Source organism: Corvus hawaiiensis, chromosome 3, assembly GCF_020740725.1.
Source record: "Corvus hawaiiensis isolate bCorHaw1 chromosome 3, bCorHaw1.pri.cur, whole genome shotgun sequence".
NCBI lineage: Eukaryota > Metazoa > Chordata > Aves > Passeriformes > Corvidae > Corvus > Corvus hawaiiensis.
This window is the reverse complement of record NC_063215.1, coordinates 55746118-55771864: the sequence shown is the minus strand read 5'-3', so window position 1 is coordinate 55771864 and position 25747 is coordinate 55746118. Positions and strand designations below refer to the sequence as shown.

General features: G+C 38.7%; 1 protein-coding gene across 18 annotated transcripts in view; it reads left to right on the top strand.

Moving 5' to 3' along the window:
• The window catches only part of PTPRK (protein tyrosine phosphatase receptor type K), a 392047-nt gene that overhangs the window by 78191 nt on the left and 288109 nt on the right, over window positions 1–25747 (top strand). For all 18 annotated transcript variants that reach the window (XM_048296431.1, XM_048296435.1, XM_048296424.1 and 15 more), the window contains exon 2: window positions 5262–5384. In XM_048296431.1, the coding sequence (XP_048152388.1) occupies window positions 5262–5384 (123 nt within the window). The remainder of the gene's footprint in view (window positions 1–5261; window positions 5385–25747) is intronic.

The following is a 25747-nucleotide window of genomic DNA, read 5'->3' as shown; positions in this document are numbered from 1 at the left end:
TATAGTAGAAGTGCATAATCTCTAGGAAGTGCAGTGAGAACATTGGAATTGTTAGATAAAGATCAGTTATTCAAATTCAGAATCAGTTTTTTCTTTTTGTCCTGAGCTGATGAGCTGGGAGGCCACAGTAAAGTTGTACTGGGCATCCATTTATCAGTGGGAGTTATTGACACGTCCTTCTTCTAGTCTTAAGCTTATTTTTATTTTAACCTGGTGGAAAAAAGATCTGTTTAGCTCTTCTTTCCTGGGTTGTGATAAAAGGAGGTAGGATAAATCCAAATCACAGGGCAATGTCAGTGCCAAGTGTTGCTGCTAAGGAATTATCATTATGATTTTAAAACTGTGCAATTGATTTTTAAATCTAAATAAATAAATAAGTATTTAAAAATAGCTTTTTATAGGTATTTTGGATTTGTGTGGCGAAGTTTTGGTGGCTGGGGGGGTTACAGGGGTGGCTTCTGTTAAGAACTGCCAGAAGCTTCCCCTGTATCTGTCAGAGCCAGTGCCAAACTCCAAAACAGACCCTGGCTGAGCCTGTCAGAGACAGTGGTAATGCCTCTGGCATAACAGATTTAAGGGGAAAAATTTTCTGTGTGGCAAAAGGGTTTTTAAGATTTGATATTATTTTTCATTACCCTACTCTGATTTGATTGGTAATAAATTGAGTGTGGTTTGCCCATGATGGTAATTGGTGAGTGACCCACAGGTATTTCAAAATATTTTTCTCTCCCCTGAGGAGGGGATTGATAGAGCAGCTTTGGTGGGCACATGGTGTCTAGCCTGGGTCAATCCCCCAAAATAGATGATGCGTCAGTTTTCACTATAATGTCTTTACTAAATCTTCATTAAATTTTGGTTAATTTTGGATATTTTATGATTAATTTTGAGATTAAATTTAGGTTAATCTTGATGACCTTGTTATTAAGCAGAGCTTTAATTTGTTTTCTGAGAGTTCAGTGTGGGATATTAATCTTTCTTTTTATAATGAACATTTAAGATTCTTTATCTTTCATAGATGAAAATGGACATGTAGGCAGGAAATTTTTTGAGGCTAGCATGATTTATCACTTATCTTTTAGAAGGACGTTGAAGGGGAGTGTGTGTTCTCGGTCTGTTTAAGCTGAAGTTGATAACGTAGTGAAGCTTACGAGAAAAGATAATGGATACAGTGAATTGTTGTTTTTCTTGGTTTCTGTGAAAGGTAAATGTTTCCCAAATACTTCACAAGCAACTGAGCAAATTTGATTGATCCAAAATACAATTAGTAGTTTGACAAAATAATCAGAGATATTTAAAATTCTGTCTTCTTATCTATCTATTCCAGCTGTTGGTGGGGTGTTTGTTCCCGATGGACAACCTGTGTTTTTCTTTTTGCTTGTCTTTGATTGTTGAGGGTGACTTGATTGCTGCTGCCACCTCCGCAGGTGTGGCAAGTCATGACTCTGGTTGATGCTGTCCCATCCAGCTCTTCTGGGCCACGTCCTGAGGGCAGTGTTGTTTGAAGAGAGGAGATTCTACTTATTGCCTTCCAACCCAGTCCCTTGACCCACATTAGGCTGCTGAGGTCAGACCAGTCTGGTGTATTACTCTGATCACTGCTGCTGCTGCCATCTTTTTCAGAAGCATGATAATAGAAATATAAGGTAAATATGGATTTAGGTACTGCAAGATCCAAGAACATTTGAATGTCAGCACTGTGTACTTCCAGCTGGGAGATTGAGCAGACGTGCACAAATCACAGTGGTAGGATATGTGTGCTGGTAGGTATGGACAAATTCCAGTGGCAGGGTAGTATTGAAGAAAAATTGTAAGTTATGCATCAGTGGTAGCTAAAGGAATGTGGTGGTGATAGGTAATGGGACAGTGGTTGGTAGTGAAGTACCATTTTATTGAGTTTTGGAGGAAGTTACAAATGTCTTAGTAGGAGATTTCTGACTTATCATCTGTAGGATATTAGTGGACTGTTGTCAAAGCGTTAGGCAACAAATGTGAATGGCTATTTGAGTTCAGCTGCTGAACTTCAGTGGAAGGTAGTGAATGTTCATCAAGCTGATCCACTGTCTTCCCTGAGCAATGCTGTTACATTATTGTGGACAGTGGCCCAGTAGCTGAATTAGGGTGCTAATAAGTCCTGGCCTACTGTGTGCTTTTGTCAGATGTGGTTTTACGTTTGAGTGGTTTAAGATTTGATTTAAAATGTATACAGTTTTGAACAAATGACTGGGAACAAAATATATCACTCCAGGTTTCACCCACCCACCACCTCTTCTTCCTGTGTTTTCCACACAGCATGTTGCACCAGGTTTGTCTCTTTCTGCCTGGAATTACTGAAATAGCATGCAGGCAATTGACTGTTAAAAGAGAGAAGGAGAGGTCTATATTTGCTCATGTTTTAAATCTTAAGGAGTAGTCTGCAGGGGATTTGAAATGCTTGGCCTGTCTTGTGTAGTACTGGATAAAACACTACAGAATTAGTTGTTTACCTGCCTTGAAAAGTCTCAGTATGTTGGTAAGAGGTAAGGTGGCAGTGTGCTCCATGAGAGGAAGCCATTGGTTCAAGCAGTTGTTACAGGGTTGATTTTGTAGTGGGTTGATAATCTGCCCTGATAAACTTTGCTCATATGTATATGATAAACGCACACTTGCTTGTTCTGTGGGTGCAGCCATGAGGTTGGGATTGCTTGCTGTGTATTAAAAGGCGAGTTGTTATTGCTAATCAGAACCCTGATAACTAAAATTAATAGTGGGTACAAAGACAAGCAATTAAGGACATTCATCTTCTAAATGAGACTAAAAGATTCATTGGTGGTTTAAATTTATATACTGAGGGCACTTAAACCATTAAAAAGGGTAATGGGTGCCCTGCAGGCATGTGCTTCAAAGCCATATGTCATTTCGGTGCTGGGACAGGAGACTGATAACTTCCCTTTAAGGGAAACTGCTATTCATTTATCAATAAACTGTTGAAGGAAATGTACATTTTTTTGCTGTAGAGTGCTCATAGAGGTGTAATGTAAGTTAAATCAAAATGCAAGATTTATGTTCTAAGTATTTTTGGTGTTTTCATAATAGATTTTAATTAGAAAAGTCTCTCACTGGTAACAGAGGGCACTGGATTTGGGATTTTAAAAAGTATAAATATTTCTCTGACACACAAATATTTCTCTCGTGCCTTGCAGTCTTTGACAGTGACACTGATGTAGTAACCAACAGGGAATAAGATGTTGGGGCTTTTTTGTTGCTGCTGTTGATGCTCTGCTCATGTTTCACAGGGTGATGTTTGAGCAAGTTTTGTTAATACAGAGATGAATATGACGTTTTAAGGGTTTATGGTACAAGGATTTAGCACAAATTTTGCTTCAGTGTAGAATTTTCTTTCTTTGTCCTTGCCAGCTGAAACATTGGTTAACAGGTAATTCTGGGGGTGCCTGGGTATGTATCTGGCAATGGGTTTTGGTGAGGTAGGATTATCTAAAACTTGGTTTTGTCATTCATTCAAAATTACAAATACTTTTGCAGATTTTTGGGAACTATTTGAGTTATCCCTAATAAAAGATGCAAGATAAAAGATCTCTTGGTGTGGGACACAGTACAGATTTGTTTATGGAATTTAGTAAAAGGAAATTACTCTTCCCTAAATATGAACACTGTTTTTGCAAACTCTCTGCCTGTTACCTGATACTTGAATATTCTGTTTTGGGTAGGTTAAAAGCATTTTCATTCTCAATTTGGTGACATACATGCCCATTCCTCCTTTCCTTTTTCTCTGGCCTTTCTGAGTTCTATACCATGTATGTCTTGTACAGGGGGCAGGAATGAGCACAGGCTGTAGTTCTTGATGGTCCTGAATCTCCCCTTTCCCACCTCCAGCCCATTTGCCTCTGGGGTGTATATGAGCTGGTGAGACCCAGGCAGGCATGGAAGAGTGTTGGCTGTTTGTGCTGTGATGGTGACTCATCAGAGGGCAACACTGGACTTTATTGTAATAACGGGTTTTTGTTTGTTCTCAAAGTACTTGTCCCATATTTTGTATTTAAAAGTCAGACAACAAAGTTAATACAAACACCCTGTTATTCTAGAAGTGCCTTAGCAAAAGGAACTTTTGTTGTGATAAGTGTTGTTATTTGGATTGATGTGCCTGAATTACTGAGGACAGGAAGAAGTGGATGCAAGAAATATCTCCACTGACTTCCAAAAATGGTCTATAGTCTAGTTTTTGGGTTCTTATATAAACTTCTCTGGATTAAAAAATACTGCCTAAATCATAACGAATGCAGTGTGTTTTCTCTTTCACTCTCTCCTGGTATTGCCTTTTGTTTTTGAGCAGGAGGAGCAAACTCTAGGGCTGTGTGCCATGAATAGAGAGAACAGCTCATGCAGAATTGTATGCATGACATCTGTATTTTCTTGCCTTTATGCTCTGCTTTTTCCTTTGACCAGGCTCTTTTGATTCCTTTGTTTCTTCCTTCTCAAACTTTGATCTTTTTCTGTGATTGTCATGCTTTCTTCTCTTTTTCCCAGACTGTTTAATGGCCTTGAGTTAATAATGGACTAAAAAAGTTTCTGAATGAGACAGGGCAGATATTACTGTTCTGCACGGGAATTCTGTCCTTTTTTTTTGCCTCCCATCCTTTACATTCCTCCCATTTTTCTTTCTCTCTGTCACTTCTCCTCAGAACTTCTGTTGTAAGGTTTTGATATCTGTTGTTTTTGTGACCCTGAAAAAATGCCTTGCTATGTTATGCTAGACTGATTTAGTAAATCAAGATTACCAAATTCATTCTGCAGCAATTATTTAATTTCTAAGTAATTTTAATTAATTTTTCTGACTGTTTTGGGCGCAGTATTTATCCTTGTTGTCAGTGTTTGGACTGCTTATGTTTTCAATGCATCAGAGTTTTTGATTTTCGTCTTTGACCTTGGTCCATTATTTTCAGCTGCCCCTGTGGTTTAGATAGCATGTTGCTTTTTGTCATGCAGATAGGTTTCACTTGGATTGGTGACTTCAGGCTATGATTTGCTCTGAAAGAAGGTGCTCTTGGGGGAAATTGGTTGTGTGGAGTAGCGATGTTTTTACCAAAGAGAGTGGAACACTGATGGGTGAGTTGTTTGCAGGCTTTAGCTTTGTAAAAGCAAGCCTGTGAACTGTGGTACAAGGCTGTGCAGGCACTGCAGTTGTGGTGGGCCCCTGAGAAACACTTCTACTTGACTCTTGAAAGATCTCTGCTTTTAAATAAACTAATAACAAGTTTCTTCTCTAGGAGGATGCACATTTGATGATGGTCCTGGGCCCTGTGACTACCACCAAGACCTGTATGATGATTTCGACTGGGTGCATGTCAGTGCTCAAGAGCCTCACTATTTGCCACCTGAAATGCCTCAAGGTGAGAAACCTCATAGATATTGAAGGATAAGTTTCTTTATAAATTTGGAGCCTCACTGAATATGGCCTCAAGGCCATGCTCTGAGATCCCCATTCTAACCTTGATAAGGGAGGTAATAAAAAGAAACAAAACTAATAAATGTAACAGTCTTGGTAATTGAGAAGCTTTCTTAGATCAAATCCCCCTGTAAAGCTGGGATGAGGCGTAGGGAAGGGAGAAAGGAAGCCACAATTTCCTCTTTATTCTGTGTGGAATTCCTCTTGACTTTAAGTCAAATTCTGTGTTTTATATGACAGCTAATGTATCGATTCAATTATTCAGGTAGGCACTAGAAGAAATGGTGAAAAAGGGATACATGCAAAAACCCTATACACTGATTCCTTCCCTCCCCTCCCCCCAACCTCCTATCATCCGAAGGTAATCAGAAAAGCTTTGATTTATGGAAATATTGCTGTTGTTAATTACTATTTAGGACAGGTAATGAATAACTGAAGAGGCACAGCCTACATGACCTTGCCTGCTCACCTTTGATGAACAGCTTAATCGGCGCTTCCCAGACAGCATGATATGCTGAGAGAATGAAAGCATTTGAAATTCAGCTACATTTTCCAATTAATAATACATTAAGTAATTAATCATGCAGAGGAGGAAAAAAGGTCATGGCTATTTTATTTGTATCTAAAAGGTTTTGTGAAGTGAGGTGTGTGTGGAGAAGGAGTGGGAAATGTTGCCACACAGAAGTAACCTCACCTCTGCACCATTCTTTCCCCTGCTTTTTCATACTGTTGTGAGTTATTAATGGTGGTTGATCTATATAATTTTACTTAACTGCTACCTAGCTGGGTTACCCCTGCTTTGGAGTCATCAATACGAGCAGGTGTTACCATGCCCAATAACTTGCAAAATAGTTTAATTAAGCAAGACCCACAGTTTAGTTAATGGTCTTCTTGGTGCTTCCGTTTTGCATAAGGAAGAATAAATTTAAAGCCTGAAGCCTCAACATTCGTGATGGTCTTATATTAAAAAAAGCTCAAAACAATATCTCCCCTAGTAAGGCTGAAATTAATTACTATTCTGTTTGCATTTTTCAGAATCTACATGTTTTTTTATAAAGGTTGGAGGTATCTTAATTGTGATGGAAGCACTATTTTGGGAAATTTTGGTATTTTCAGACTTTTGGCACACCTTGTCTAGGAAGAAGAGCAATTTGAGGAATTTTATTTTGAATGAACCTAAATGACGAGATAGCTTCTTGCTTACCCCAAATAACATACCTGTCATCCTTAGGCAGTTTTCAGTGTTAAATGACACAGTGCTCTCTGGTATGTGATTTCTGTTCAATTCTGCTACAGACTCTTTTTTTCTCTGAGTGTAGCACATGGATTCTTTCAGAGGAAGTTCTTATTTTTGCATCTGTATGCAAAATTGTGGCTGCTCAATAAAATCTATCAGAATAAAGGAATTTTTCAGGGATAGTCCAAAACAGATACAGCAGAAGCTCTGGTTATTATTATTTTCTTTCTTTGGTCAAAATGCTAGGCTTCTTGTTAAAATGCTAGGCCAAGCTTGATGTTTGGTGACTGAGATGTGGACTAAAACTAAGCCTCAAATCTGTTCTGGTCTGATGAGCTTTCCCTTAAGAAGTTCAGAGTCTTCAGATTCTGAAGATGCATGCCATATCTAAATATTTAAGTTCATTTGTGTTTGAAATAGCATAATTTTAAATTAAGTCTAAAAAGTTAGCCTGGTTCTAACATGAGTGCTGAATTCTTCTGATGGATCTGCAGGAAATGGAACAGCAAGAGGTTCAGGCAAAAGCAGAAGGAAAATAATTGTGCAGTCATCTGCTGTGCAGTGTTTTAACATTGGTGACCCTTCCTGATTACTGTTGAAACTGTAGGCTTGAAAGCATTCTACTATTCATGAAGAAGTTATCCAAGCAGAATAAGATATGCTAATGAAAGTATAGATAAAATTAAACTACTGCAGTTTTCAATTTGAAAAATGATATGTTTTCTAATCTGTAGAAGCTAGGAATCTCTTAGGCTCCACTGTTTCCTGTTCAGTCAGTGAAAGAGAGCAGAGAAGGGAAGGAGTACCTAGAAAAAACTAAGTAGCAAAGAAAACGAAGTCCTAGGGTAGGGGCTGTTTTCTTTCCATCTCTTCTTCTCAGGCTCTATAATCCTTCACCTCAGCACAAAGCTCCTTGATCGACACCTCCTCTGTATGGACACCCTTTGCAGTGTCTGGAAACCTTGACTTTCACATCTCTTTGGAATACAATAAAATGGGGGCTCCAGGCATAGATTTGTCTCAGGAGGAGCACTGTTTTACCACTGTGATAAGAAGGTAATACCCTTACAGTGAGTATGCAGCTTTCAGGGCTCTAACTTTACCAGGTTCACATGGAATCATTGTAGTTATAGAGGCTTTTACTCAATTTTCAAATGACAATTTTTAGTCTTCAGTGTCTTCAGTACTTCTTCAGAAAGACTTATTAAAAAAAACCCCAAACAACAAAACTCCCCAAAATAAAGAGTGCAAGAGAGAATAGGATACGTAAAAAAATAGTAAAAGGGAAAAAACTGACAACTGCTAATGTTATAGCAATTGCTAAATTGACAAGGGCCAATGTTTTACTTTTGATTCAAGGGGGGTGGTGGTTTAAATCAATGTTGTGCTTTGGAGAGCGATGATGAATCATGAGAAATTTCAGACCTAATGGCATGTGCTTCAGAGTGCTATGAAAATATGAAAACTTCTCCTAATGGAAAACATTTTACAAGTGTAGCAATAGTAAATGCTATTGGTAAAGCAAGTATAATTACCTCTGACTAATTAATGCAACTTCAGATATTTTTTTAGACTGACCTACATTGTGTTTCTCAAGCTGTGAGCAGAGGCAAAAGCCACTTACCTCCTGTTATGGGAAAAATGAATGCAGCAATAATGATTAATTTAAAAATAAAGTGAGCACTTAAAGCAGATGCTTGAGTACATGTTTAAATACCAACTTGTAAATTGTCCAAACTGCAGCTTACATGATAAAATCTTTGGATTACTTAGTAAGACCTGGAAAAACATCTGATTTCCAACATTAGCTTTCTGAGAGCAGTGAAAGCAACTGTGCTAGATCAAGCTAAAGACCTGCTGATGTTGAGTGTAGCCATTAGCAGTTGCCTAGGCAAGAAAGTAGAGGTAGGACAAATAAGTGCTGATCGACGCCCTGGCTGCTCTCCTACTTTCCAGCTGTTTGGCATTTAGGAATGTTCTCAACTAGAAACAGTCTTTATTAGTAATATTCTCAAGGAGTCTACTGTTTTGCCCTGTCAGCCTTGTCTTACTGTGTGCAGGCTCCTTGAAGGCTTCAGGTATCTGCTATGGGCTAAAACAGAGTGCCAGGTTTTGTTATGGAACATGGGGAAATGCAGCTCTTCTTGCTTGTTTTGGACTTGCACGTGACTTCTCTGCTAAATATGTTGGTCTTACATACAGGAAGTGTGCACAGCTGAGTACTAATCCTCACCTCCCACTCACTCATTTTTTTTTAAATACCTCTTTAATAAAATAGACACTTTTCTCTGGACCATAATTCCTAGGTCAAATGGTCCAAGACTACTGAAATGTTCCATAAGTGGAAATGGTTCTGCAACTGCACTTTTGCATTTTGTGGGAGGCAGGGCTGCTAAGCAGGTGTTGTATTTTTGTAGACATGGTGACAAAAAGTGAAGTCCAAGTATTTACCTTGTGGTCTTTGTCCCTCTAAAGAAAGATATCTTCTAGATGTTAAAGCAAACCCTTTAGAGCACATATTATGTTTTCATGTGTGTTATTTTTATACATCATGCTAAACAAGATAGAAATTGGAGAATGCTCTTAAGCTGAAATCCAGTTTTGTCTGTGGATATTTTCCAGTTATTTTAGGGGATTATTCATTGTGTTTGGGTAACTTAATTTTGCAGAATACAAGAGTAAATAATAGTGCTTTCTTATACCACTGGAGATGTGCAAAGGGAGATTTTATCTATATTAATAATACATTTACTGATGGTTTTACTCCTAGATAGATAGTTTATTTACCCTGTTTGCTTTGCCTGTTAAAAGCAGCATTACTCTGGGGCTATGCAAGGTCAGGGCATGAGAGCCTGTAATGGGCTGTGCGATGGGAGCCACTTAATGAAGTGCCTTTTTAATGTAAGAGCTATTACCCTCCTGGTTACAAATGCATTTTGAAGAATGTCTAAATTATAGTGGACAATACTGACGTGCTGAGATGGACATCTTTTTTCTGATCTCTCAGATGGATAATGTTCCTGGATTGGATGTGTGCTAATTTTTTAAAATTGGTTTTATAGAAATCTGAGAAAACTAAATTAACAGCAGTGGGGGTGGTCCTTAGCTGCACTTGTCATCTGCCATGACTAAAGAAAAACAAATTAAATCTTTAAAGGTATTCCTTAGTATTATAGAGTTTTGCAAATGCAAATGTTATTTGTTACAATGAAGAGTATTGCAGAAATAATTTTGTCACTTTACAGAAATTGTATATAACCTGTTATGCTGCCTTGTTAACGAATAAAACTAAATTCACTACTCTGAAAAAAAGGAAAAGAAACAAAACAATCCTGAAAAGTAAAACATTAACATATTCTGGTTTAGGTGGATATTTTGGGGGAAGATTACAGAGTTATTTCAGAATGGAGAACGTATATGGTGAAAGGTATTGGAGGAAATCTGTTGACAAATAATCTTAGGCTCTACTTTCATGGTTCTTTTTTATGGTTTTTAGGTAGAATGTCTGACTGCTCATTACCACATCCTGTCATGCCCAGAGGCATTCTCATGTTTCTGCCTTCTCCCAGTTGTTTTGATGCGCATGTGGTTGTCTACTTGTGTGGATTGGAAATAAAAAAAGAAAGTATGGAGCATGGGTCAGTTTGTTAGCCCAGTTAGCTCATTGTGCATCTTTAAAAAGATTTGCCATGCTTGTGCAGCTGATGAGGAGCATATTAGCTCTTGGCATGAGTGGGTACAGGGCTTGTGTAAACCTCTAGGGCACCTGAAAGAAATATGAAAATTACATCCTTAGATTTGCGTGCAACTTAAATGTTACTGTACAAATAGTGTTGAATATTTGTTGTGATCCGAAAGGTCAGTTGTTCTCTATTTAAGTTCTGTCTTGTACAGAAAGGAAATAACTTTTGTGTCACCTGCATGACCCAAAATGAATTTCAGCGCAGGACCAATGTCAGTGTTTATGAAATGTATAACTGAGAGAAGGCAGCCAAAAGGTCATGAAATTTGTGTTTTAATATAGATTTCATATGGATGTAGCTCAGAAAGGAAAGCTGTAATGTGAATGTCATATAGATGAGACTTCTGGCCTTTTACTTCACTTAAACCTGAATTTTTCTCCTGTAAAAATGAATCCACCAACCCATGAATAAATTTAAATTATGTGGAAGTGTAAGGGTATAGTCAGACGAAAGCTAACTGGGAAGCAGTGTCTAGTGAAAAAAGATGCATTTCTTGAGGCATGGAAAAGATTGAGAGCTCGGCAGTGGGAGAACCCTCACCATGTCCTGGGTTACAGAGCTCTTGCACAGTGATGCTGCTCCACATGTGAAGTGGCAACTTGCTGTTTTGTGCTACAGAAGGGTGAACATCAAACAGGGTCTCTTTCTGGGTCTCTTTATTTTAAGAGAGGCGAAAAAAGTTTACTAGTCCACTGAGCAACTAAGAACTGAATTTTCAAGATCTTGCTGCTCTAGGACTTGCTTTGTTGGTGTAAAAATCAGAGAAACTGTGCGTGAAGGAATTTGTTGACTAGTCCATAGATTGGAAAATGCAATCCCAGAATGTAGTGGTTCTAAAATTTGATAATTGAAAGCTTATCTGGGTCACTCATAATGTTATGAAGTAAATTGCAAAAGCTTGGGTCATCTGTTTGGAGCCGCTAAGAAATTCTGGTTGTCTTTCCCCCCTTTTACATTTCTTTATGTGATAGGATGGATATGTTTTATTTAAGGTGGCTGAATTTTTTTCATTGGATGCTTAAGTCTTCATATTCTCCTTCACCCCAAAAGCTGACTGGCATTTATTTCCTGCTTAGCTTGTCAATGCACTGCAGAGCTGAATTTATTTGAAGTACTTCTTTGATCAGAAAAACATATTTTCCTGCCTTTCTTGTTCAGTAAACCTTGTGCTTTTTTTTTTTTTTTTTTTTTTTGTCTGTGTTATTTGGTAGTAGCATCTTTAACAGAAAGAAGCCTACCTTGTTAGTCCAGTGCAATTAATGTCTGCCTAAGGAATGTGTGTAAACATCCTGATCCTATTTGGCTCATTCAGTACAGTGCACTATCAATCTATTGACTAATTCCAAGAATTCCCTGTTGTTCTCAAAATACATCTGACTTGGTATAAAGTGAACAGCAGAGGGGCACAGGGAAGGCTTTATAGATATTGCACAATGTATCAGTGCTTTTGTACAATTAGATAATCTGGTTTTTGTCAAGAAATTTAGGTGTGAGTTTAGTAAAATTTTTGTACTAATAGTAACAGCTTTGGCATATGAGTAACAAATGTCTTGGGTTTTCATTCATTGACACAGACTTCTTACTGAATTTGCACAAAATTACTTCACCTTCAAGGCCAGCTGCTACATCCGCTTATCTACACTGATTTGGTTGGTTTTGCTTTTTGTTTTCCTCTTCTAAGTTATAATACTATTTTGTTCAGCCTTATCCCTTCTATCCAGTGTAAGCTGTATAAAATGCAGCCTTCTGAGAAACTGCTCCTTTTTCCTTGTTCTTTTTTTTTTTCCTAGTTCAATATTTGAAGTATGTTTGTATGTTGTACTGAATCTGAAGTACTAAATTAAAACAAGGGGAGAAACCTGTTTGTTATAGATAGAGTTTCAAAGTAGTAGGTCAACCTTGGACAAATCCACCTTTGCCATCCTGATACCATCAGAGCATTTGTAACAGTATTCTTGCTTGTGACAGAGCCTTCTGTCGAGTGGTGCAGCTTTCTGGCTTCTGGTATCTGTATCTCAAGGAGTTCAAACGGTATTGGTCAGCACTGTGAGCAGGGAGAAATGACCAGTTCTGGTCAACTCTTGCCACTCTTGATCAGAAGCCTGGGCTGTAAGTGGAAGTGTTTCATCGCTTGCATAAAGTCAGCTGCTGCTTCGGGAATTGTGAATGTCAGTAAGAGGCATTACCTGCAACTGCTATTTTGGTAGCATTGTGAAGGGTGAACAAAAAGCAAAATGGTGCTGTGCTGGCCTTTCAGAATTGAAGGGAAAACAGGGTTGAAAAGCACCTTGGTAGCCTGGAAGGTGTTACAGATTATTTGAGGCATTTAGAGGCATTCAGAGTGGGCAAGGCTAGAAGTCCAAAGCACAGCAAGGAGCAGTGTTTGTTTGGTTTCTCACAGTTTACCTGCATGGAGAGGAGCAAGCCAGCCTGGCTTTTGAGTAGTGTATCTGCCTGTTGTGCCATTGTCCTACCATCATTTTCACTCTCACTTTCTGCTTGTGTGTGTTTATATGTATTTATTATTTTCTCCTGAAGATAACAGTTGCCTTGCCTTCAAATTTTCTGGGCTATTTTGGAGTGCACTGGAGGGTCAGACCTGAATTAATGTAGTGCTGCTTCTCACGTGGCTTCATTTGGCTCAGAGCACAGGCAGAGCTCGTGTCCTCCTGCTCACAGTGCAAGGCACAGGGTCAGCACATCTGGTAACCTGGAACCCTCTGTTTGGCACCCTTTGGCTGGACCCTCTCATAGAAAAGATCAAAAGCAGACAACTAGTGTATGTGAAGTTATTTTATGTTTGCATGGCTGCTTCAGCTTGCTGTAAGTGTAGGTGGCATTCTTCCCTGTCCCTGTCTACATCTGCTCCTACTCTTTAGCTTTACATTTCTGTAGGAAAACTCAATGCTCTGCTTTCTGTTCCCACTCACCTGTGTGCAATTTTTAGCAGTAATAAAATCACATCTTGTCATGTAGGAGATGGAGAAGAAGTGAGATTAGAAGTAGGGGAAAAAAGTAAACTAATTTTACTATTTGGAAGAGGATAAATAAAAACAGCACCTAGGAACAATTTGGGGAGGAGAGTGAAGGAAAAATATTGTGATGTATGAAAAAGATTGGTGTTCAGACAAGATGGAAAAAAGCCCTGTAATAGAATGAGTAATGTATAGTGGTTGCTAATGCAGGTTATTGCTTCTGAAGCAGTAAACTTCAGAAAGAAATGCCACGTATTTCTGTGGCTAGGGTGTTATGGTAACCCTTTGTGCATGGGTATGTCCCCTTCCCTGGGCTAACTTCTGACTTTGGCCACAGCAGATATGAAGCCTCTTAATGGAAGTGAAGCTGTGAGATACTTTGAATTCACTGCAGAGTAAAAGCATCCCCAATTTAGTACGGGACCTGTTATGCAACTGTAAACTAATATCTGAATTACCTACAAATCTATAGCCTGAGCAATGACAACCCCAACAACAGAAGCAGCAATGCCCATAAAAATAAAAACCTTTAAGTAAGATGAGATAAAATTCAGTAAGCCATATAATAGCAAAAAAACCAAAGGGAAGTGATGCTTTCCTTCATGTTTTCAATGTACAGTGCCTGAAATTTTCCTGTCTGCTTAAATATTGATTTCTGAGGTCTAACCCTTTTGCTGCTCAGCATGTAATTTATGTTCCCTTGTGCTTTTGCTGCAGATCTGTGCTGACGCAGCAGTCATTGATGTTTGTTAATAGTGACTACAGCTGCAGTATTAATAAAATTACTATTTTATAGAACAGATTTTGAATCAGCTGAGAAGGTTCAAACTTTTCATAACTTGTGGTGAGCTAATGAAACAATTACAGTCAGAAAACTGCAAAATATTTAATTTGGGTGTTTTTATCATTACTTACTATTGCTATTTGTTCAATTTGTTTTTATTGAGCTAGTTAGTAAGGTTTATTTAATCTCTCTTTCCCTCTTTTCTTTCTTCCCTGTCACTTTCCTCCACACCCAAACCTCTTTGCTGGGATTATTTTGTTCCCTTTCCCACCTTGCTACACATAAATACTTTGAAAAGGCAAATCTGTCTTATGATGGTTACACAGATTTCATTTCTGAGCATGTAGGCTGTGAAGAGGCAACTGCCAAGGTGGTGCTTATTAGGGAAAGAGCAGGTTTGTGTCAGGTACAGGAACAGATTCAGTTCCTTTGCTTTGCTTTACCTTGTATGTGATGTTTGTGTTTGTTTCTGAATCTTGTTTAATCATTAGCATGTGTAATGTTATTTCCACACACACACTGACATTCGAAGATATCTTTTTTATTTTTTGTCTCATCTCCTCCTGGGCTTGAAAGAGTAACTTTGTTAAAGTCTGTTTTAGAGTAGATTTTAGAATATTATTAAGAAATTAAATGCATTGAGGACATGACCCACTAGAAAAATACTACTCTTAAAATGCAATACATTATTTCTCTCCAAAACATGTTGCTTCTGTCCAAAGGTGAGTGGGCTTTTATCAGATTTAAACTGTAGTTAAAATTAGCAAACAGGAAAACTTGAATTAGATCATACATTTTAAATTTGTTTGGCATTTTACATACTGTCTACCTTGCAGAGGAAAAAAGCATATTTTCCTCTACCCCTCTAGGGTCCCCCACCCCCATACTCTCAGCAGACTTGAAAAAGCACCAGTCTTCTATCAGGACCCTACTTTGTATGGAAAGGTATAATTAAGTAATAGTCTGAACTAATAAAAGCCCAAGGGTGGGATTTTTTTTTTTTGGGGGGGGGTGAGTGATTATGCTTTTTATTTCCTGAAGAAAAGAGGCATTTGATACATATTTGTTTCAGGGGAAATAGCTTTTAGAGCTCCCAGTCTATTCTGCAGTATAATCACACAGAAAAAAAAAGAATAAACATATGGAACTTAGAGGTAAACTTACAATGCACAGTGCTGGACTATCCAGAGGTACTCCAGTTAACCTTGTGTTCCTGAGGAGGGAGAGATGACCTAGCTCTCCACCCATTGCTGAGTTAGCAAAACCCCCAAACTTCCTTGTGTTCTTCTGTCTTTTTAAAGAACAGTTCTCAGGATTTAACAGCTATTTACTCTGTTTGGGATCAAACTATTTTTAGCTTCAAAAACCTAGCCTTGTATAAACATGAACCAGACATACTGTACTCTTTTAGAGAAAGTCAACAAACAGTATGAACTAAGCATCTTTCTCGTGCATTTGTGTTCTCTTAACTTATTCTCGTGAATGAGGGATCAGTAAGCACATGGCATACAAACAGAAGCAGCTGTTGTCATTAATTTTTCCTCTTTGGTATAGCTGACATCTGCTAACATAGCCTTTACCTTTCTCAGCTTCTCCACTGTGTGTGCCAGGCTCATGGCTGGCTTTGAAATCTCCCAACTTGTGGACTTTCTTAAAAGAAATAAAGAAAACATGCAGCTGAGTGAGATTTGCAGTGACATTAGGAAGTATCCCTTGCACTAGCAATCGAGACGGCTTCCTGCATCTATTGGTTACAGTGCTTGGGAGCAGGTTGCCTTGGCTCCAGCCTTTGTAGGTGGTCTCTTATCACTTTCCTCCAGACTGACGGTAAGAGCTCTGCTTTCTAATTAGACTGCAGTTGCAGGTAGATATTAAGCCAGTATAAGTTTCCAATTAGGTTGCAGCTTCACAGGTCACAGTGAGCCAGCCTAATACCTTACTGTTGAGTAAAGGGATTATTCTGCTCATTTTACTCCCTCTCCTCCCTGGCCTTCATGTTTCACCTAACTTCCTTAGCTAGTTTTAGTCATCAGTGATCACTGAGAACTGATATAGCTCATTATCTCTGAGAAAATGTTGTTGTTTTTCTGGATTCATCTGACTTAGGGAATTGACTTGACTCGAGTCTGACAAGCATCATAGCTAGCAGCACAAGGGAACGAAGGAGCTGAAAGGACAAGGGGCATAAAAACAAGAGGAGAGGCAGGCACAGGGAGTTGTTAGGTCATGCCACCTGTAAGCTGGAAACAGCAGTTTGTGTTTTGAATTTTGTGATAAATATAATCTTAATTTCCACCCTGTCAGCCCCAGGTTTTTCATTGCATGGTCCTGCTAATGCCTTTGTATTGGATCTTGTCTGAAGCCAAGAGATGGGTCTGTTCATCTTGTGAGTAAGACAATGGATATTCACATTTGTGTGTAAGTTCTTTCTCCAAATGTGGAAAACCATGTAAGCAACTTATTTGGAGGATTCAGACAGGTATGTACTTTTGAGTATGTTGATTGCACATTGTTGGAAAACATTCTCCACTGGAACTCATTGAGTGTATAAGGAGGAGGAGGAGGTTACCACCAAGTGAAAAATGTTGGTCACCTGGAAGCAGGTGACTGCACAAAGACAGCTGCTGCATGAAGCAAATATGGCCTATTCGACAAATAGGTGTTTGTACAATGGCTTAAAGAAAACATGGGTAAAAGTGGACAATGAACTTCTTAGATAAAAATGTCTGGTGTTTTCCTCTAGACTAAATAAATTTCGCAATCCAACCAGCTGACCTAGTATGAAAAAACCTTCTCAAAATTACTATGGAAATTTGCTTACATTGTATGAAATCCATGTTACTCACAAGGTACACAATTTATTTTGCATATATAATTTATATTTATATAAAATTATATTCATGTAATATTCATGTGGAATTTATATGAAGATTTTGATTAAGGAATGTGAAAGAAGCAAAGCGGCAAAGCAGTGTATATAGATTGTGGGTAAGGATCAGAGAATAAATCAGCGCAGGTGATATTGCTGTGTGTGTCTGCTACAGCCTATCAAGAGCAGGAAACAGATGAAGCCTTCTTTATGCAGTTGGTGAAAGCGTCACAGCCAGAGACTCCCAGAGATGCTGCCTTCACAAACAAGGAAGAGCTGTTTGAGTATGGTTAAGGGCAGCATCAGCCGAAATGATAATGAGCCTTGAGTTTGAGATCCTGAGAAGAGTCCCCAAGGCTAACAGCAGAATTACAGACTTGAATTTTGAAGAGCAGATTTTGACCTCTTCAGGGACTTGCTTGGCAGGATCCCATTGGGAGGTACCCTGAAGGGCAAAGGGGTTCAAGAGACTTGGTGGATCAAGGACAGCCTCTTGGAGCACAGGGACGGACTGTTGCCTTGTGCAGAGAGTTAAGCAGGTGTGGCAGAGTGGCATTATGGATGAACAGAGCCTGTGCACTAAAAGAATTCACAGAGAGAGAAGCAGGGAGAGGCTACTTAGAAAGATATGGAGACATTGCATGCTCATAATAGGGACAGAGTCAAGAAAGCCAAAGCTCACCTGGAATTCAAGGTAGAAAAGGAGCTGGAGTACAACAGGAAAGGTTTCCTCCATAAGTGCTCTGGCAGCAAGAGGGAGGCTAAGGAGAGAGTGAGCCCATTGCTTAGTGAGATTAGGGACCCGGGGACAAAGGAAAGAGGATGTACTTGATGCCTTCTTTGCTTCAGTTTTCAGGGGTAAGGACTTATCCCCAAACCTCTCAAGGGCTGTGAGAGTGAGACTACCTGAGGAGATGTGGACAGAGGGATCACTTAACCACTTGGGCATGCACTAGTCTGTGGGACTAGCTGGAATGCATCCAAGGATTGGCAGATATTGTGAGGCTGCTTTCTCTATCTTCAAAAGTTCTTGGCACTTGGGGGAAGGTTTGCAGGACTGGGACTGTCAGGGGAAGGTTTGCAGGACTGTCACACCAGTTCTTAAAATGGATTAGAAAATGGGTACAGGGAAGTACAGATCATTATAGAAACAGTTTCCAAACAAGTGAAAGGGAAGAAAGGGGTTGGTGGGAACAGCCAACATGGGTATGAAAAGGGTATGGGTATGAAAATCATACCTGATGACTCTTACTGCTTTCTGTAGTACGAGGTGAACAAGGTATCATGTGTCCCATAACTTGGCTTTAGTAGGCCTGTAACACAGTTTTTCATAGCTTAGTTTTCACTGAACTGGGGAGATACGAGCTCTGCAAATAAATGAGAGGAAAATTGGCTGAACTCCCAGATTCAAAGCTGTGATCAGGGGTGCAAGTCCTGCTGGTGGTCAGTTTAATGTCTTTAGTGTGCTGGAGGGCAGGGCTGTGCTTGAAGGATCATGGACAGGTTGCAGAAGTAGACTGACAGGAACTTCATGAAGATTAACAAAGGGAGATGAAAGGTCATGGCCCTGGGGAGGACCAGCAGCCTCATGCAGTAGCACAGGCTGGGGCCAGCTAGCTGAACAATGGTTTTGCAGAACCTGGGAGTCCTGGTGGAGCATGAACCAGCAGTGCTTCTTTGCAACAAGAGTGGCTGATAGCCTCTTGAGGCTGCTGGAGTACACACAGGCCATCCTTCCTTCCTGCTTAGCACTGGAGAGACACATATGAAGTGATGTTCCTGGTTCTGGGCTCTCCACGACAAGAAAGGCACGGGCATGCTGGAATGAGTCCAGCAAAAGGCTGCCAAGCTGGTCTGAGAGTGGACCACAGGATATTCAAGGAGAGACTGAGAGAGCTAGGTGTGTTCAGCCTGCAGAAAAGAAGGCTCAAAGGAGACCTTATTTGTGGTCTAGAAATACCTGATTGGAAGATACAGGAAAGATAGAGCCATGTGCTTTTCTCATGGTGGTGGGATGAGGGGCAGTGGACACAAATTGGAATATGGAAAATTTTGGTTTGTGTTTTTTTAATGAGTGGTAAAATCAGAGCAGATGCCCAGAGGCGTGATAGGCCTGCTGTGTGGTTTAGCCTGATCTGAGCAATGTGTTGGACTAGAATGGCCTCCGGAAGTACCTTCTAACCTGAACCACTCTATGACTTCATTACAACAGGTATATGAGCATGTTGGCTAAGAATTAATATAAATTAAGGACTAGAAAATTAAGATGATGAAAACTAAATAGAAAAAATAGACTAGTGAGTTGAACAAGATGGAGAATGGTGTGGGTTTTTGCCTGCCATGAATTGGTATTAGGCAGTAGTAGTACAGATCTGAGGGAGCGGATAGTTGTGCTCAGGAATAGACATTGTGCAATAATCCTTATTCTGGTAATAATGTATTGGCTTTGGGTAATGTACTTTCTTCTCCTACTGGTAATGATGATATCAAATGGCAATAGCTGAAAAAAAATACATGTTAAATCTGTAGGACAGGGCACTATCCATGCAGGACCTTTTGAATGAAACCCTTGATTCCAGATTTTTTCAAGTCATTTAAGATGACCTAGATTTTTTTTCTTAAAGACTGTAGATTATTCTAAGTTTTTGTGCTTTTCTCATTTCAATGTGATGATGAACTCGTTGATGCGATGTTGTCATTGTATGAGCTGGGATTTTTTTGAAGACCAGAAATTATCCAAAACTTTTGGTTCTTTTTAAAATAATCCGCTTGGGTAACAGTTGATATGGTATTGACTGCAGAGCAGTATCAAGGGAAGAATGAGGCTTAAAGGTGGTAGCATAAGTAGACTTTTTTGTTGCTGTTTTATGAAGGTAGTGTTTTCACAGAGTATTCTTTGTTTTGGTACTTGTACTCAGTCAGCCCTTTATGACTACTTCTGTTTGTGGGACTGCAGCTCCAAAAGCAATGACTCAAGAGGTCTCAGGAGTGACAGGAGATTTTACAACCATGTATGGATATATGTACAGTTGGGGTATAAATTGTTTGTGGGCAGATGTAATTGCATCTGCAGTGAGCATTTGCCCTTGTGATGTTGTCTATTTCAAAACCAGATGCTGAGAAATGGAAAAGAACAGAGAACAGAACAGTCAACCATGTTTAGGGTTTGGAAAGCACCTCTTGGTGAGACTGAAGAGTGACTGCCTCTTGAGTCAGTCTGGAGGAAATTTCAGCTCTTGTGAGAAGGGCCAGAGAATGGCTGCATGAGGAAAAGGTTTAATTGGTGATGACTATTTAACCTAGCCACCAAAGACACTGGGTCTAGCAACTGCAAGCAGAAGTGATATAAAATCTTCGCTGCTCTATTTTAAACATTTCTGTTCTCAGTGAGGGAAGTTAACATTAAAACAATTCGGGTTACTTTAGATTTTTTGTTGCTTGTTTTGTCACTTTTCCATTTTCAGTGACTGTAACTGGCCTACTTCAGATCTTGGTTTTGTAGCTTGTTTATGTATTTATTAGTTTCCACAAGTGCAACTAAAAAAGAACTATTTATCCAGTCTGAAGTGGAAAGGTGATTGCATGGATGTGTGTTATGAAGGTGCAAAATGAATATGAGCTGGAATGCAAACCCTTGAAGGCAGCTAGGCCTGTCTCTTGGGAAGAATGTAGTTTATTCAGACGGGAAGTTGTTGAGTAGAAAGATTTATTTACGTATTAGGTTTTATAATTTCAGTGTGTGGCAGCATTTTAAAGTTTGTACCATGGATTGCCAAAATTTTCAGATTTGTAAATTGGGAAATTGTGGCATGTCCAAGAGTTCAGCATCTTCTCCCTGGATCAGGATCACCCCTCACCAGCCCAGAGATCCTTCAGTCTGCTAACCTGTTCACCCCATCTTCTAAAACCAACCATCTTCTCTGTCTTCTTCCCCCACTACCTTGAGACAGTTTCCTTTTGCTTCAAGCTCATTCAGGTCTGAGATCTCAGGGGGTGACCTCACCTGCTCTGTGTATCAGCAAGCAGGTCTGAGGAGTGGAGCTGGGACCTAGTACCGTGGCTATGGTCACTCTTGAAACCATGTGTATCTTGAAACTTTGTTCTTCTTTTGCCTCTTTCTCCTTGATCCAGCATAGGTGGATCCATTGATCCATTGCAGGTGCGATCCCCAGATGTGAGAGGTCACAGCACTGCTGGAGTCATATGAATGCCTCCTTGAGGGACCTGCATTATTTGTATATTATTACATATTTTTTTATATAACATTCATCTATTTAAAGAAGGCTTCAATAAGATTTTCCTAAATAAACATCACATACAAAGCTGTCCAAACCAAACCTCCAGCTCCTTGGTTGTGAAGCTTTGTGTACTATTTAGAGCTTGTTTTAGAGGTAGCAATATTTTACAATTTCAGGCTTTTAAGAAAGAGGAGCAAAAGAGTGTTTGTCATCATGACAGCTGTGGCAGGTGTGTATTTACTGAACAGGCCCTTGTTAAGCCAGCAATTTGAACAGATACCTCAGGTAGGCTCCCTGATGTCAGCTAATTGGTTACAAGATAGCAAGTGAAAATTAGAGATTAGTGAGAGTTTTAACTTTTCCTTGAGTAAATCCGAAATAGTGGTGTTTTGGGGGGAGAACACGTTCAAATACTTCATTCAATGTAGTCTGCTTAACTTGAGCACCAAGTTCCCTTACCGAGAGGAGGAAAGTGGTATTCATCCAGATCTGTGCTAGGTGTTTCCTATTGACTTTTGGAAAGGGAATGCTTTGCTGCTCCTTTTTGAGTCATACGCTGACTGTTTCTGGATTGCTTGCAGACTTTAGCTGACTTTGCTTCTAGGAGAGACTTTCAAATATATCTGACTTAAATAGATGAACATTTATCTTCCATGTGTTTTGATAGCTTCTCCTAAAACATTTCCTGTTAACAAAGATATTTGCATGTAAATGTTTATCTCTTGCATTCCATCTGCTCCATCTCTTTCATCCTTAACTCAAATCCTAATTATGGTAGCATTTATGATTTTTCCACAAGGAAACTGTGATATCACTTATATAGGATGTAACATCTCTATAGCAATATTTGAAAAGATAAATTTGAAATTTTACTTGATTCTTATCTTAATAAAAATTTGATAAGTACAGGGAATCAAATCTCGTGGTTAAGAGTGTAAAAGGGGGAATCAAAAAGTGTTTTTCACCGTTACTCAGTAGTGTTTTACTGAACTGGAGAGAGACGCAACACAATTGATTGTTGCCATAATGCAGAGGCATTGAGTTTAACAGATGAATGATGTTTATTTACTATAAATCTCAATGTTGTTCAAGTGTGCAGTAGGCTTTATTGTTTTTTATTTTATTCAGGTGTCCTGCATTTAGCTTTTACTTAGACAGTTAAATAAAGCAGAAAAAAATTTTGTAAAAATAACAGAGAAAATAATTTGTGTCTTGGGCTAAATTAATGTCTGGATGCTGGAATCTTGTGGAACTAAAGCTTATGATACTCTTAAAATATCCTAGCAAATTCCTCTTTAAAGATTTGCATCAAGGTTTTTATTATTTACCTACCCATAATCCTGTAGATAACTGCTTAGGATACTGCAGTGTGTTTGCAGAAGAGATCATTATAAAACATAATTCACTGTGTTAGTCCAGTTGCAGATGGACAGTTATGAAGACAACCATCCCTAAGTTGCGAAACAGCTGCTTTGTGGGTGTGGAGAGTGCCACATCCCCATCACCTGTTTATCCTCCTTCACTTTGAGACTCAGCATGACTTGTTGGAAATGTATTGAAATCTTTTGTGGGTAGCTGAGCATTACAATTGAGAAAACTGACTTAAAGGGAAAAAACCACTTAAGTGTCAGCTGAAAAAAAGATCTGTTGTGTCCTTCCATCCCTTCCTCCAAACATAAACTGTAAATGTTGGACTACAGACTCTGTCTCGTGATTTGATTCTCTTTAAAATTCTATAATTGTACAGTTACAGAGAAAAAGAAAATCCAGTATTAATATAAAGCTGAAAGTTGTAGTCAAGGAAGTTTATTGACCAAAGTATAAGGCTGTAAGCTAATGGACTTATTGCTTAAATTATTTGGCAGGTTTCATAAATATTTTATGATTTTGTCTAAATGTTCATATTTTGAAGTAAAGTTTGAGAAATAAAACAAAAGCATGATCTAATCTAAAATGTAAGTATTTTTTAATGTAGACTACTATACCAGTCTGCTTTCAGATAATTTCAAAAATATTATGGAATGTTTCATGGTAAACATAAACCTAATGTTGCTTTTAATTCATCATTTACCACAGCAAAGTCTCTGTTCCGTAATATCATCAGCATATTAGTTCTCCGTAAGATCTAAACCACTATAGATCTTGGGAAAACAAACTTTGATCAAAGATCTGAACTTGAAATACATGTATTAATTCTTCCCTTAGGCTTGGTAGGATAGTGAATATTTTTTTGTGTTCAATAAGAAAGTTAATTTTAGTATTATTAAAAACCTACAGTAATCTGCATGCTTCCCTGATGCCTTTGTACTTGATTGAAATTTATAGCAGGAAGAAAAATTATACATAATGATATTTGTCTTTGACCTTACATGTTGATTAGAACCAGAGATAGTTACCATTTTATTTAATTGCCTAAAATGATGAAAAACATTGATTTTGTACTTTGTCATTTCATAGCTATCCCTTCCCCTTTTTGCTCTGACTTATCTTCATCCCTCTCCCACTCTCCTGAAATGCTCTTAGCTACCCTTTCATAGATAGGCACAAGGTCATACAATAAAAGGATATCTGAAGCTGCAGCAACATGACTTCAGTGTTTCACAATCAGTTTGTTTGCTTACATTAATACATATGCACAAAATGTTAAGGATTCTGCTATTCCTTTCATTTCTTTCCCTCCCCCAAGTACCTTCCTATGTGCTAAATGAGAGTAAGTGATGCACCAAGGAAGCCTGAGGCAAAAGAACTAGCATTTTTCATACATATTTGCACTGCTTATCAAAAAAAATTAATGACTCGTGTTTTAATCTTCTCTCAATCTGATGAGATGCAAGCCGTTTGCAGAATTCTTAATTGACCTTTGAAATATAATCACGGAGTTATTCACTAAATTAATTCTTCTGAAAAGAAGGTCTGAAGACTAAACCCTTCTAGAGTAGGTGGGTGTATTGGAACGCAATGTAAACAAGGAGCAAGTAAAATGACCTGCGGTTTGCAGGATGATTTGTTTGCTTTTTATTTACAGAAGGCTGGCTTAACATATAATGTTTAGGGAATTGTTCTTTTTGCTTTACAAGCTAGGGTGTATAGAGAGTTAACACTGCCATAGTAAATGGCAAAATTTAGGTCAAATGTATTTGATTTGCAATTTGAGGTTCTGTCATAATGAGGGAGAAGAGACAGTGAATGGCTTTGATTTACATTTTGTTATGGTAAAATTGATGTGATGAAGGCCAAGTTATTGATGCTGTGAGCTTCATAAAATGACAGCCAATCTACTACTTCTGAAGGCAATAAAAGTCTAGATCACCAATGAGAATAATCAGGTATTTTTATGGAAAACTGATATTTTAAGCATTCCTTTGCCCAAGTGTTTTCTTTTGAAGACCTGCTTAAGTATACAGTTCTTACAGGATTCTTCATTTTCACTTGTGAGCTTGCTTTCATCCAGTGGGCTCCCTACCTGACACTAGCACAATGGCACTTATAAATCTGACCAAATGTGCAATCTTGCACACCAGACGTAGGAAACTGGGAAATCTTATCAACGTAACTGAGAGAGTGTAACGAAGACTGGGCCAGGCTATTCTCAGAGGTGCCCAGTGACAGGACAGGAGCCAATGGGCACAAACTGAAACAAAGGAGATTCCTTCTGAACATCCGGAAACACTGCTTTACTGTGAGGGTGACTGAGCACTGGCACAGGTTGCTCAGGGAAGTTGTGGAGTCTCCAGCCTTGGAGATACTCAGAAACTGCTGTGCACATAGTCCTGGGTAAGCGCCTCTAAGTCACCCTGCTTGAGCAGGAAGTTTGAACTCAATGACCTGCAGAGGTCCCTTCCAACCTCAACCTTTTCTTTTTCTGTGAAATCTTTGAATTTTGTTTTCTTATTTTCTATAAGTGTAAAATACTTCTATTAAGATTTAATGCTTCTGAATAGCCAGACAAAAGAGCTTTCCAGCTCTGAAAGTACTGTCCATCTCTTTTATTGTTGTGTTCTGTACACATGAAAGCAGATTTGATTTTGTCTACAGTTCTGTTAGGAACAAACTAGAATTTCATTGGAAAAAACATTTCCTTTTGAGTGTTGCACCGCTCTTATGATTCCTCTGTTACTTTTTCCGTCTGATACCGGCACCGGTGCTCAGAGTAGGTTTTAACTTAAGCACAACATCTTCACCTTATGCCACTTTAGTATTTTTAATAATAACAATTTTAGCTTGATTTTTCTGATGGATTTCTTGTGTTGGCAGTGTTAATTTATATACAGTTTCCTGGGGCAACACAGACAGTTTTATTACTGTTATGGCTTTTCATTATAATGAAAATTCCACAAATAAGTGACATGGATGTCAATATTAGAGATCTATGAGAGAGAGAGGAGGCAAGAGTAGATTTGCTCAAATTTTCATCAAGCTTTTTCTGAGTTTGTTTTTTTTAAATAAAAAAACCCCTGTAAA